Source organism: Trachemys scripta, chromosome 3, assembly GCF_013100865.1.
Source record: "Trachemys scripta elegans isolate TJP31775 chromosome 3, CAS_Tse_1.0, whole genome shotgun sequence".
Classification (NCBI taxonomy): Eukaryota; Metazoa; Chordata; order Testudines; family Emydidae; genus Trachemys; species Trachemys scripta.
The window spans coordinates 80,180,916-80,195,555 of record NC_048300.1 but is presented as its reverse complement, the minus strand read 5'-3'; the positions used below and the strand labels follow the sequence as shown (position 1 = coordinate 80,195,555).

The window sequence follows — 14,640 nt, the reverse complement described above, 5'->3', positions numbered from 1 at the left end:
CTGGTGTAAATGAAAGCAGAAACTGGCCCAGCATATGCAGCCCTCCCGACAAAGAGCCAATTATAAACAGTGGAGGACTCTTATATTCGCTGTATCTGCATCAATTTTTAACAGTGAAATACTCACAGAAGGCCAGGAATAAATGGGATCAGTTTGTCCAGAAATAGAAGGGTACAAAGCAAACAATGCCTCAGAAAAAGGCTGCTAATTTTTTATTGTATTTATTTGCAGGGGTGGTGGTGGAGGAGTTTGGAATACCTACATTGAATTTTCCAAGATTTAAATATACTGGGCCAGACTCACTCTGTGGATTCTGCCAGCTTGTTTTAGAAGAAATCAGCTTGCTGGCCCCTAACAGTGGAAAGTCTGCCTGCAGTGGGATTATAGAGGTACAAGCCATCCACAGCTCCTGCTACAGCAGGGGACTTAGAGCCAGCCAACACTTGCTCCAAATATGGCTAAGGCCAGCCTGGGAATGAGCAAGGCCAGCTTGGCTGAGAGATGTACTGATCTCTGTATCTTCCTGGGAACCTCAACCAAAGGGGCTCCCATGGAACTCCAGATGGGAATTTAAGATGCTTCCTCACCAGGGAAGGCATAGGAATATCTATTGGCACAGTTTTCCTGTAGGCATCATTGGGTGCACATTGATGTTTCTGCACTTGTTTCTGCAGGGATGAATCTGTCCCAGTAGTATTTATCCACCACAAAATACAGCTTGATTGGTAGAAACCAATTAACAAAGGCGGGCATATTTAAGTGTGAAGGTGAATTTAACTTTTCCAGTCATCACTGTGGCTTTTCAACATTTTTTTTGGTTAGAAGTCAGGAACCTCTCTTACTAAAAATATGAGTTGATGCTTCTAATAATAATCTGTGCATTTGGAAGGAAGAATGTGTGTACACAATATGGGGCGTACTAAGCTCTTGGCGCTCTGCTAATTAGACATTTCTCATAACTATAACCCGCCCTCTTTAGTCATTTAATGGGATGAAAGTTTTCATAACTGCTTGAACAAAGCCTATTTCAGTATCATTAGAGCGCCAGCTGGAATCCTAGGGACTGAGATTATTGGAACTACATAAACAGCACCTAAGAAGAGTTCATGCTCTAGCTGGCATTGACATATTGATTTTAACCAGAGTCACAGATAAAAATAATTAGCATTAAATATACAACCCTGATGTCAAATTGTCAGCTAGATCCAGCTCCCATGGAAATCAAGATACATTCCTAGGCTTTCCTGCCAAAATCAGTTTTTGTTCCCTTAATTCCTTTTTTCTCTTCCTAATTTTTTCAGGAAAAAAGAAACGTTTTCTCAGTCTGAACGGTGGGGTTGACCTACTTACTATTTTTTGTAGACTATAAATTGTAGTGACAATTGTTGAAATATATATTTCTATGTGTCAGCAATCCTCCTCTTTTGGTGACACGTCCTCTGTTGTAATTTTTTGTCCCTAGTTGTCTTCTCACTTTGTTCTTGCTGCTGCTGCTTCTTTTTTTAAAGAATTAGGGCAAACAGAGCCATCAAACTCACATACGTAGCCAAATTGTTTACGTGGCCAGTTCATTACCTTCTAGCATTCTGCATATCTAATTTACATAAATGTTTTATGGGCAAGTTTGTGCAGATTAAGCTCACTGGATATGGAAGATTTTGTTCAGGAAATACATTGTCCTTGCGAAATATTTAACCCAGTAGGGACTACACAAATTATTTGTCAGAAGTATCCATAAAAATGAATTTTTTGAAATATACATCTTGACTCCTATATTAACACTACACACAGTTCTATGGGAGTGAAACTGCTGGATCAAATCCTGTATTGCACAGACATACAGCTAACTTGGCAGCTGAATCTATAAAAAAGATTAATGGACGATACAGTGGCAGTGAATGTAAGGTTCAGAAGCCATGTTTTTACTTATAGCTCTCTTTATGGCTTGTTTAAGAAAAAATGCACTACTGTGGTGCTGGCATTTCCAGTGTTTATAAAAACAGGGCTTGCTGTTCATCTCAAGTTGTATTTACTTTTGAAGTTCATTAATTTCCCTGACAGAGGCAGGTGGCTTGGTGAAACCAGGGTCATTTGGGAAGCGCGAGTGTTCTGGGAGAATAAAAACTGGCTGCTTATTCTACAGTGAAACCTTGTTTTGTCAAATTCCTCAGCTGCTTGTGCTTTGAGCTTAGAAACCTCACTAAGCATCTGGGTGAATGCTTTATTGTTGCTAGCTATCATTCATCTCTAGCTGTGGGGTGTCGTGCAGGCAGACTTCACTTAATAGTCACTTCATGTGGAAGGTTGGAGGGGGAAGAGGCAATGTGAACAGATGCACAGTGGTCTGATTCTCTAGGGTCAGCCCATGCAAAATCTCCCCTGGGAAGCAGAGAATAAAACCACAGTATACTGGAGAAAAGAAACATGTATTTCTTATCATAATACTGTTATCTGAATGGGTCTATTAAATCTAGACTCCCGATTCCAAATAAAAGCATTTCAAATCAGGACTGAACTTCATGAAAAATTTGACCGTTGGGGCCTGACTCTATAAAGCTTTAGAAATTCCTTAATGCAAAAGGACTGTTTGAATACATACAAAGCTAGTTCACTGTACATTAGGTAAGGTACAGTAACTGCCTTCCCCCATATGAATGTATTTGAATACAGACATGAAACCACACACAAAAATTGTGGGGACTTGTACTGAGAACTGTAGCAGCCTGGGGGGGAAATCAAGATGGTACAAATGTGAAGAGACATGTTCCCCTCATCTCCTCCAGTAGTTGTGCCAATGAATATATCTATTCCTAAATGTCTGGGTGTAAATGTATTTTTTTTATTTAAAATAAGGACCAACAGCACTGGCTTGTGCTATACTTGGTATAGGCAGACATGAGTCATACTTCCCATGCCTCACACCTCACATACTTATATAACTATCTATCTGACTGCTGACCTTTTCTTGAGCAGAGACCAGCGATACCAAATTGCGTGGGTCTGGGAGACACTGACAAATGGGAATTAAGATGACTCAACTGGCTTGTGATCAAACCAGAATTTGAACCCCGTTCACCAGAAGTGAAAGACTTGTTCACCAACCGCCCAACACAGCCACCCACAATCCCTGTTTTTATCTCTATTTATATATAAGGCAGGCTACATTAATACAGCCAAGATAACATTGAGTCCCATTTTATACCCCAATTAATACAATATGATTTACAGGTAAATAGGTAACAAGTTTGTAGAACAGAAGAGTCATTTTTGATTAAGGTCTGCTTTAGAAGATATAAAGATACAGCTCTTATATAGTGTTTTCCTTCTAAGGATTGTAAAGCACTTCACAAATATTAATTGAACCTATCAAACTCTTGAGAAATAGGTCAATATTATCCTTGTCACATAAATGAGAAAATTGTTACACAAAAAGACTTAATTACTTTTGCCCAAGGTAGCTAAGAAAGGCATTGGATGAGTTGGATGTAGAACCTAAGTCTCCTAAGTATCAGTCCTCTGCTCTTGTTACTAGAGCATGCTGCCTCTATTTTTATATGCCCCAAAACCCACACTGGACTCTAATCCAGCAAAGCAATTAAACACATTCATTGGGGCTACTTGTGCTTAATGTTAAGCATATACTTAAGTACTGTGCTAGATCAGGCCATTTAAATTCAGGATGGGTGAAGCTTATGGAGTTGCTGTTTGCAAAACCATTTTTTCCCTGAACTCTAAAACCATGAATATTTTTCCAAGGTTGATTTAACTAAATAAGGCCAGAAGGGAATACTGTTATCAACTAGTCTGACCTCCTATATAAACACTAGCCCTAGAACTTTCCCAAACTAATTTAGGAGAACATCGAAGCTTGATTTAAAAATGGTCAGGATGGAGACTCCACCACAACCATTGGTAAATTGTTCTAATGGTTAATTACTCACTGTTAAGAATATATGCCTTGTTTCTAGTCTGAATTTGTCTAGCTTCAACCTCCAGCCATTGGACCATATTATACCTTTCTCTGCTAGACTGAAGAACCCATTATCAAAGATTTGTTCCCAGGTAGGTACTTATGACTAATCAATTCGCTGCATAATCTTCTCTTTGTTAAAATAGATTGAGCTCCTTGTGTTTGTCACTATAAGGCATGTTGTCTAATCCTTTAATCATTCTCGTGACTCTTCTCTGAACTCTCTCCAATTTTTCAACATCCTTCTTGAATTGTGGACACCAAAACTGGGATCAATGTCAAACCGAGATGCCTATAATTTCCTGGATCATTCCATTTCCTTTTAAAATATTGGCACAACATTAGCTTTCCTCCAATCTTCTGGAACTTCCCCGATGTTCCAAATCTTATTGAAAATCAGCATTAATAGTCCAGTGAGCTCCTCAGCCAGGTCTTTTAACACTTAGATGCAAGTTCTCCAGACCTGTTGATTTTTAAAATCTTCTAACTTTCATAGCTGCAGATTAATATCTGCCTTAGATACAAGTGGAATGGAAAGAGTGTTGTTATGACTACATCTTCTGTTTTCTTCCTAAATACAGAAGAGAAACATTTATTGAACACTTCTGCCTATTATGCATTATTATTGATAATTTTACCTTTTCCCTCTCGTAATGGACCAGTACCATTATTAAGACTCTTTTTGTTTCTAATATACTTAAAAACCTTCTTTTCATTGTCCTTAACTCTGCTTGTCATAGATTTATTCTTCTGTTCCTTTTCCATCCCTTATCAATTTTCCCAATTCTGATAGATGTTCATTACTATCAACCTCCCCTTTCTTCCATTTGTTAAATATTATTTATTCTTTATAGCTGCCTTCACTTCCTCTCTAAACCAGGGGGATGTTTTGTTTTTTGGGGTTGTTTTTTTAACCAATATGGCTTTCTGGCACCTAGTAAAGTGTTCTTAGACAATTCACAATTATCATTCACATTTTTCTGATTAAATTCTTCCTCCCAGCTGATTGATAACATGTTAATCCCTTTAACTCAATGTCTGCACTGCCAAAGGTGTCTGTATTAGAGCACAGAATGTCTGTCTGCTGAAATTCGCTTGGAGCTTGCAGTACTTCTCTACCTCTTTTACTCCTCCCTCTTACTTTCTGTGCATGGCCTCTCCCTTTTCTTTTGTTCCTTTGTCGTCCTCCTTCCTCCTCTTTACTATCCACCGTGTCTCTCTTTCATCCTCAGTTACTACACACTATTCTTTCCCTTCTCTGCTTAAATCTTTGGACTTGTCTACACACAAAAAAATTGCACCAATGTAATTTAAATCTGTTTGCAAACAAATCTACTTAAACCCAAGCAAACCATTTCTGAACATTCTTATATTGGTTTAAACCTCACTTGCCCCTGTAATTAGCAGGCACAAGCTAAACTGAAACAAGTCAGGCTTAAACATGTTTAAAGGTTCAGGGGCTTTTGCTGATTCTGTATTGCTTCTGTCATCTTCAGTTTTTGACCAAGGAGTAGATTAGCTTTTGACATTCCACAACCTTGTGTGTAAACATTCACTGCAATTTAAACCTGCCTTGTATTGGTTTAGTATGCTCTTGTGATTTAGGGCTTATGTACATGCTGAATGGAACAAAAAATATCAGTTATTTCAGTTTAAATCCGTGCGGATACTCTTATTCTGGTATAAAATGCCTTTATATTCATTAGTTAAGTTGATAAAGGGTCAATGTTAACTAAATGAAAAGCATTTTATACTGAAATGAGTGTGCCACTCTTTCATGATTTCTCTGTCCTCCACCCCCACACAGAATGCCCAGCTCAGTTTTCTCCTTTCTCTCTTTCTTCACTTCCTTTCCCTCAGTACTGTTAAAGTTGCACCTGCCCAGCAGCACTGTGTTTGAAAGTGCCACCAGTTTTAAAACTGCTACTGTTGCTGAAGATGTTGGGAAGGCACTATTGTGCACACATGCAGGAATAAATGCAATAATTGGTATTCCTGAAGGACATTCCCACTGAGAAGATGCAAGGAGGCATGCTTAACCTAACATACAGATTAGTGGTCCAGTGGAGAAAGCATCCTAGTAATCCATAATGGATTGCCATCATGTAACTGGATCATCCTACTGTAATACTATCTGAGACATTTAATAAACAAACTGCACACTGTAAATTACTTCACATTAAGTCAGCTGCACTGCAGCCTGGTAGGCATACACTTTAGAACCATAATTTCATTCATCTCCATCTTTAATTTACCTTATTGTGCTTCTGTCATTGCAGGCTCTTAGCTGCCAAATAGTATGTATCCATTTCCTTAATTCTTATTGCACAGAAGCCAAGTTAAGGACAGTGTCAGATTTAACTCTGAATTTCCCTGCTTTTTGTGGGTAAAAGTCAAACACCCAATGTGATGTAAACATCAGTTTATTGTTTAATAAAGTACACTATATTGTATTTGGCTCCAGGGATCCATTCTACACAGATGCCAATTTTCAAAGGCTAGTTTGAAAGCCCAACACAACTAACCAGACCTCTGTTATTGGCCTGCAGTAGTTATTTGGATGCTGATTAGTTAGTTGACCTTCACTTTTTAAAAAATGAATTCAGTCTGCTGATGTAGTCCCTGATCCCACAACATGCCAAGGCACCCTCAACTCCCTTTGACCTCAGGGGAGCTGAGGTAGTCTTAATACTGCATAAGATCACATCGTGTAAAACCACTGCACTGAGCAATTGTAGGCCTTTTCTTTGTTCCTTTGTTTTAGTCATTTCACAGTTTCTTTTCTTTAACTAAAGATTAGCCACTGAGATCTGAAACCACAAGCTGTCAAATTTAGTGTCAGGTATCCATGAAGGTAACACAAATGCCAGCTCCAAGCTAAGGCTCTATCAACACTTCAGATTTCCAAGGATTAGCCCATTCCATGGTAAAGTAACATTTTAGCGGTTCCTGCTAGCTCTTGCTTTAGCTCAATTTTTGGCAGCATTTCCAGTTTGTAAATCCCCATTTTAATCAGTGCTGCAAAAACTCACTCTGGAGTAAAATTTAATCTAAATAACTCACTGGCCTGGGAGCAGTGTGTCTCTCCCCTCCTCCCCTGTCCCTCCACCGTCGTGCTATGATTGAAATCGGTGGGAATTAAGTTTCAAATGTCTTTTGGGTTTAGAAATGGTTTCAATTTTAAAACATGAATTTGAGGAATTGATTCATAACTTTGGCTATTTTAAACATTTTGATATAAATTAAACAGAAAGTTGGCCAGGGTATTGGAGTTTATCAAGTGGATGATGTCTATCCTTCCTTTCTCCCACCCCCAGGGCACCATGTGGCTACCATAGACCTCTTGTCTGACATCTGTGTCCCCAACTCCTGCCCCAACTCACCCTACTCCTGTCCAATAATGTGTTTGGAATCCACATGGCACAAGGTGTGAAGACTTTCTTTGTTGATTCCAAAAATCCTGCTTCCACTTTAGCAGCAGAATTGCACCCATTTTGCTGCATCTACGGAACTCCCCCCATTTGTGGTGTGGGGCAGGGTTTGCCCCATATCCGATTTGCATTCACAAAAAAGGCAGTTCCTATATGGGTCTGAAAACATCCATGAAACACCCCCCCAGACTGCTGAGATATCACAAGGTTCTTTAAATAGTGGCTGATCTTACATGACACACTACCGTGCTGCAACACATGGGGATCATAGTCTAGTAGGAGGGTTCAGCTCTCACCCAGGACACATTCCTAGACAGCACATCTTGAAGAAAAGCTACCATCTATGCAAATGTTTCTGGGCTGAATCAATTTGAGAACTTTACTCAGAACTTCCTCCATTCTGTTGGTTTAAAGGCAGATGATTACCAGTATCTGAATACAGTCTTTTGTGGCTTGTGTTAGCAAAGGGTGGATGCAGTTGGGATTCTCACGTCTGCAGTGGAAAAAGTCTCGCTTAGAGATATCCAGGGAGGTAAAAGTACAATATCAGTTTGCAGCAAAGGCCACATTTTTCCTGCAGGTTTCCAAGGAATAGACTGCTTAAGCTAATTAATTAATGTGGAAATCATCCCCACTAAGCATTTCCTTACACTTCCATTTTTCCATTTCCAAGAACTGTGCACCTTGCTACTCATGTCATTTCCGGAATTACAACAACATACTGTTTTGTAATTGCTTTTTTTCCCTTGATGGACATTTAAATTGTTGTAATTTATTATTATTGTTGTGGTTATTTTGTACCCATCTCCTAAAAGGAAATAGCCACCTGACAAAAATACCTAAGCAACTTAAAAGCAGTAAATTGTTTTTAATTGAAATTTAGTTACTGTATTGCACCATCCAAAATAACATTGACATTCCTAACAATTGACATCCTAAGTGACAACACAGAGGATCAGCTGGCTATGGTGCTTTTATTAAACTGAATTTGACAAGCTATTTAAGAAAGTGTGGTTATGATCAGAAATGGCACTTGCATACTTCAGTGACAGGTGATTTTGAAATACAGTATATCCGACAAATGTAATCCTGTAAAAATGGCACCTAGTTATTTTTCTTTCCTGGGCCTTATGATTGTTCTGTATCACATTTGCTCTGTTTACTGACCTACTCACCATGCTGTAGCTTCAGAAAAATAAACTGCAGTCCCAGTCCTGCAATTGGATCCATGTGGGTAGATTGCAGTTTATATCCCATTTAATACTGGATGAACCTCAAAAGGTCAGGAGTTTGGGTTCATTTGGGCTAAACATAAGCATTCAAAATATCAGATGCTTCATCAAACAATCCAGACCCCTGAGGACTGCAAAACTGGGCTGGATATTGTGTAGGAAGTGACTGCCTCAAACAATTTCCAAAACACCCTGTTTCCAGTCACGCAGAGAGTAAAGCAAGAACAGTGTTTCCTCTGAGTACGTCAGTACTTTTGCTTCAATTTCCATCTAGAACCAGGGAAACAGAAGTGCGCCCCAAAAATAAATAAATAAATAAAGTCCGCCAAACTTTTTCAAGTTTTGCTTTGAATTTTACATGACAATTGAGAAGCTTCTTATATTTCAGTCCCATTCACCTATGCTCTATCCTCAAAATTACATCCCTGAAAAGTCACAGACAGTAGCATCACTAACCTTCAACACCATATAAGGCAAGAAAACAGTTTTTCACTCTCTTTACTTTATATTGTATTTTAATGATTCTTCTTTTATTGCATAACCAGAATAATAATAGTGCTAAAATATACTCTCAGCAAACTGCTTTTGCCATTATCAAAAATGTCTTTGTCAAACTTCAACATTTCATCACTTGCAAAAACTAATTCATTGGCTCATCTGTTATTCACATTACCCCTTAATTTTAGTGTATTTAACCACATAAGTAACATAGTAGTCTGTCTAATGAACTTGGACTAACAAAATTAGACATATATTCCAAGCTCTAAATATTTTGGATTTTAATATATGAGCCCAAAAGATATTTCTTTTACTACCGCTCATTTACTATTCTCTCTGATTTTCTTAAATTAAGACAAAGAAAATTCACATAAAACCCGCAAAACACATATGTTTACTGGAGAGTTGAAATCTACCTCCCAGTAAAGGGTTAGCAGCCCAGCCTGTCTGTGCCATGTGCATGAGATACTGGGGCCACTGGATTTTAAGGCATAGTGGATCTATAGCCCTCCTCTGGCTCACCCCCATCCTATCTCACTGCATCCTTATGCACGGGACCATGTGGGGCTGGCACAGAGACCCTTTCAACAGTGTCCTGCCCACCACTAGTGTGACCCCTCTGCAGGGTTTAAGTGCTGAGAATGACCTTGCCTGGCCCTCTGCACTACAGGTGAACTTCACCAAAAGGGAAGAAGGGTGGGTTTGTGGTTAAGGCATTGAACCAGGGGACACAAATTAGGAGGTGCTCAAATACCACACGGATACAGGTCACACAAAGTTCCTAGACAGACAGGAATTTTCCATTACTTACCTGAACAAAAGCAAACCTCCAATCTTTTATATAAAACTACCAACACTAACAAGCACACTCTGCCGAACTTTGCTCTCTGTTATACTTGTGCAACCCCACTGAAGTCAAGGGGGCTACATAGGTACAAGTGACAAGAGACTTCGGCCTGTTTAAGTCTTGTCACATGGAAAAGCATCTATAATCTTCAAAGGGATTTCAGTAAGTGTCGGGTACTAGCTTCTAGGGACGAGATTTAGCCCTATGTTAATATTAACAAACAAAAGGGAAGTAAAAATCCTCATGCTCAAGTTAAATGCTATCAGACTTCAGACAAATAACTCAAGATACAATTTCCTGGGTTGCTGACACAGCAGGAAGGTTAGTGTGAATACAGCAAATGACTCCTCTCCCTAATTAGCTTTTTTTAACCATTTAGACGTTTTTACAGCAGTGAACAAACACACTTTTCTACTCATTCCTGTAAGTGCACTGCAAAAGACTTTCTTTTGAGATTGATAATACTCTACTTTAGTTCACTAAGGCTGGTGCTCCACAGAGCTAATTCTAAGGGGAGACATATTTATATAGAGATCTGTATATGTGTGCACACACATGCGTGTATGCATAAATATAAAATAAATTTTGCTTAATTGCTTTTATATTGTTGTGTTTCTAGCTGAAGTGAGGTGTTTGTGTGTTCCTGTCATGTGTGGTATGTATTTGATGGTTCAAGGTTTCTAAGGACTATTCTATATTTGACTGGAGAACGTAATTGTGGGTAAAACTATCCCTAAAGTAAACACTTAATTCTGTGTTACATCTCTGAACTCTTGTCTCCAAGGCCTAACCTTAGAGTGTAATACCATGTGGTTTCAAATTCAGTCCTTTAACAACAAATTATTTATGTAAACTGTCAAACCCACACAATATAGGCAGCAGTACAAAAAGAAATTGAAGCAAGTATACCATAGTAAAAGCCATAAGACCATCATAACAAACTAGCCTTCCCCTTTCGGCATGCAGTCCACTGAGAGTGAATTATTCATTACAATCCAACTAAACATCCCCCTAGCTCTGCCATTTTAGCCACAAGCTTGTGGGAAATTAAAGCACAGCATGAGGCCCCCAGAGAATTATTCTGAGTTGATAACACCTGCAGAGAACAGAGGTTTCACTATGTTGTGATTACCGTGTAACTGCCCTCACATCAGCAAAAGTTATAATTGGGAGAAACTGAATATTTGCTCCTTGCTTAAATGGTGAGGATTTTGTGTGGTTTCAATTCATGTTAAGTAGCAGAGCTATAACTGAGAATGTTTCACAGCAACAAGTTATTTGTTTTAACAGTAAGGTTTTTTCTTTACACAGATTACTGTCCAACTGCGCTTGCATTTTTATGAAACACACAATTAGGAACCCCAGTTCATTTTAAGCAAAATTGCCTGTAGCTGGCCTGTAGCTATGAGAGGGTTTTGTTTTGTTTTTTGTTTTTGTAATTTCTTGTGAATTAAGAAATTGATTTATTTCTTGTCTAGCTTTGCCTCACATGAATTGCTAATGTCTGATTTTTGAATTTGTGTGTGTACATTATGTGTGTTTGACAGCTGGATGGACAGCCACTGGAAAACATTCCTAACCATAACCTTTGTTTCTTCGCGATGTGTCAAAGTTGTTACAAAGTGACATGAAAAAATTGAAATGTAGCTCCTAAATTAACCAATTTGGATATTAAAAATAAGACAAAGGGGGGGGGGGGGGGAGAATCAAGTCATCTCAAGCTATTGTTTACCCTGTTAATTTTTCTTCCTTAGTGATTTTATTTTCCATAAGCACTGCCTCAGGTCTCAGATTGTGTTCACTGGAAAGTGGAGAATGACTAAAGCAAAGAGGAACTCTTCTAAGAGAGTCACATTTGGTTTCAGATATGTGCCTTTAGTATAATGCAACTTCCTTCAGTGAATTTCTGTTATATGCATCTTACGTGAATAAAATTGTCCCAGTACCAAGGGGAAATATATAAGACAGGGAATTCGTAACTGCATAAATGTATTAGACATAATATGCAGTGGCTTCTGCTGCTGCACACAACAACGAAACAGCTTAACCCATTCTGACTGTGCCACTGCTCAGGGCTAATATAACAGCAGCTCATTTCCTTGTATCAACACAGGACATATTAAACAATAACTTGCCAGACAAGGTTGAGCTTTTCAGTCACAGATAATCCCACCTCCTTCTTGAGGGGCCATTGTGAAGTGTAATAAAGTAATGAATCCCAACTGATACACTCATCTTCCTTCCCCACAAGCCTTCTACGCATTCCCCTCTTCTGCTTTGTGGAAGAACACTGGAGTAACTGGGCCTCCATTAAAGTATTTACCATTAATATACTAAAGATAGGTTTGAGTTGCAAAATATGGATTTCAGTCCCCTGTCTCCTCCGCAAAGTATGTGGGTATTTGGCTCATGCTGGAGTTTAGTTCAGTCCTTTACAGAGATAGGAGAAAGTATGAAGTTTGGATCAGGATCCCGGGAATGGGGGAGGGCTGGGAAATGAAACAGGTGGATTGTGTAAGTGAAAAATCAATCTGTCAACAACTGTCAGATTATCAGCTGAATCCCTACACTCCAGATGCACTGCTTTGAGATTGGATTTTCCAGTTTATTTTTGTCCGGTGAACTATGCACCTGAAGTTCTGAACTGTGCTGTCAATTTATTTTAGAGCATTAGCTCCCTGAGGCAGTGACTTTATTATTATTAAGTAGTATCACAGCAGCACTTTGAGGTCCCAGCCAAGATCAGGGCCCCATTCTGCTAGGTGCTGTAAAGGAGACAGTCTCTCTCCCTGAAGAATTTACAATCTAAATAGATGAAACAGGCAAAAGGTGGGACAAAAGAAGTATTGTCCCCATTTCACAAATGGCAAAATGAGGCACAAAGAGATTAACTGCAAACCACAGTGGTGATGATCAACACTTTTAAGAATAGCAAAAGAGGGCATCTAAAACCAAGGTCATGCTACTTAGCTTGTACCCTGCATTGTCAAACTGTCTGATGGACAAATGTCAAATGACTGTTTTTTTCAACATATCACACCAACAGAGAACTTACGTTAAAAAATAAAACAAAAAAAAAATCTTGAGATAAAAGGGGAAGCATCCAAACCGTGGGGGCTAGATCTGAATCCAGACTCCCCTGACTTCAAAGGTCATTGGATCTGTTTTCTGGGTCTGATCCATCATATAGAGATGGGCCTGAGTCTAGAAATTTGGACCTAGACCAGGATGTGAACTTGCCCAAAGTGTGTGGAGGGCTTAAATATAGTGTTCTGGTTCAGGTCCATCTCTAACAAAGAAATATTTTTGGAGTTAAATTATTATATGGAAAATAAAACACAAGAAAAAGGAAACTCTGTTTCCCTCCTAGGTTGTCCAGGGGCCAAGAAGAATGAGTTCCTGACCAGTGTTCTGGATGCACTCTCCACCGATATGGTCCACGCAGTCTCCGATCCATCATTGTCTTCCAGCAGGTGGGTTTCACTTGGGTGATTGGAAATGGATCTGTAGTGTGTGCCTTTAAAAAGAATTCTGATTACATTTGGAAATTTAAACACAAAACAAAACAAAACCTTTTAAAAAGCAATTTTATTTCTACCTCCATGAAGTGATAACAGATTCCATTAGAACTGTTGGGGAATGTCTCCTGCAAAAATATCATGGGTTGTATACACAAGGCAGAAACTTAAAGCCTTTGTTGTTGTTGTTTTGGTGTCTGAATTCTCACCATCAGTACAGCATCAAGTCAATAAGTCACCCCAGTCCTAATTTTTGTTTTCTTACTAAAATTCTTTCCTGGGTGTCTGGCTGGTGAGTCTTGCCCACATGCTCAGGGTTTAGTTGATCACCATATTTGGGGTCGGGAAGGCATTTTCCTCCAGGGCAGATTGGCAGAGGCCCTGGGGGTTTTTCACCTTCCTCTGCAGTGTGGGGCACCTGTCACTTGCTGGAAGATTCTCTGCACCTTAAAGTCTTTAAACCATGATTTGAGGATTTCAATGGCTTAGACATAGGTTTGATACAGGAGTGGGTGGGTGAGATCCTGTGGCCTGTGTTGTGCAGGAGGTGAGACTAGATGGTCATAATGCTCTCTTCTGACCTTAAAGTCTATGATTCTATGATTCACTTGAAGAAAGTGGGCTGTTTTCCTTTCAATTTTACCTGGTTTCTTCTAAAAATGGATGTCTGCAGATAGAGTAGGCAGGATTTAAATGCCTAAGTACTAACAATCTTCAGGCTTCTGGGTACAAGCTGCTTACCTATCTGGAGTCAGGAACGAATTTATAGTATTGCACTATTCAAACACATTATGGGGATTTTATGCTTTCTTTTAAAATATCCATCATGGGTCACAGCTGGAGTCAAGATACTGGACTACACTGACTGTCTGATCCAGTAAGCCATTGTGTTTTGATGTTCTTCTCCTTTCCATGGTGGTATCCTTTACCCATTTATTTCTATCTTCAGATTTTCCTTTATCTGCTTTAGACTAAATTAATGGATTAGGATCATATTTTGCTCACCAAAGTCTCTTAAGTAAACTAACCAGTCATGAGATAAGAGGGAAGGTCCTCTCATGGATCGGTAATTGGTTAAAAGATAGGAAACAAAGGGTAGGAATAAATGGTCAGTTTTCATAATGGGAAGTGGTAAATGATTTAG

General features: G+C 39.0%; 1 protein-coding gene across 2 annotated transcripts in view; it reads left to right on the top strand.

The window, feature by feature from the left end:
- Positions 1-14,640, top strand: part of SMOC2 (SPARC related modular calcium binding 2) — a 177,446-nt gene that overhangs the window by 149,696 nt on the left and 13,110 nt on the right. For both annotated transcript variants that reach the window (XM_034765188.1, XM_034765189.1), the window contains exon 10: positions 13,349-13,451. In XM_034765188.1, the coding sequence (XP_034621079.1) occupies positions 13,349-13,451 (103 nt within the window). The remainder of the gene's footprint in view (positions 1-13,348; positions 13,452-14,640) is intronic.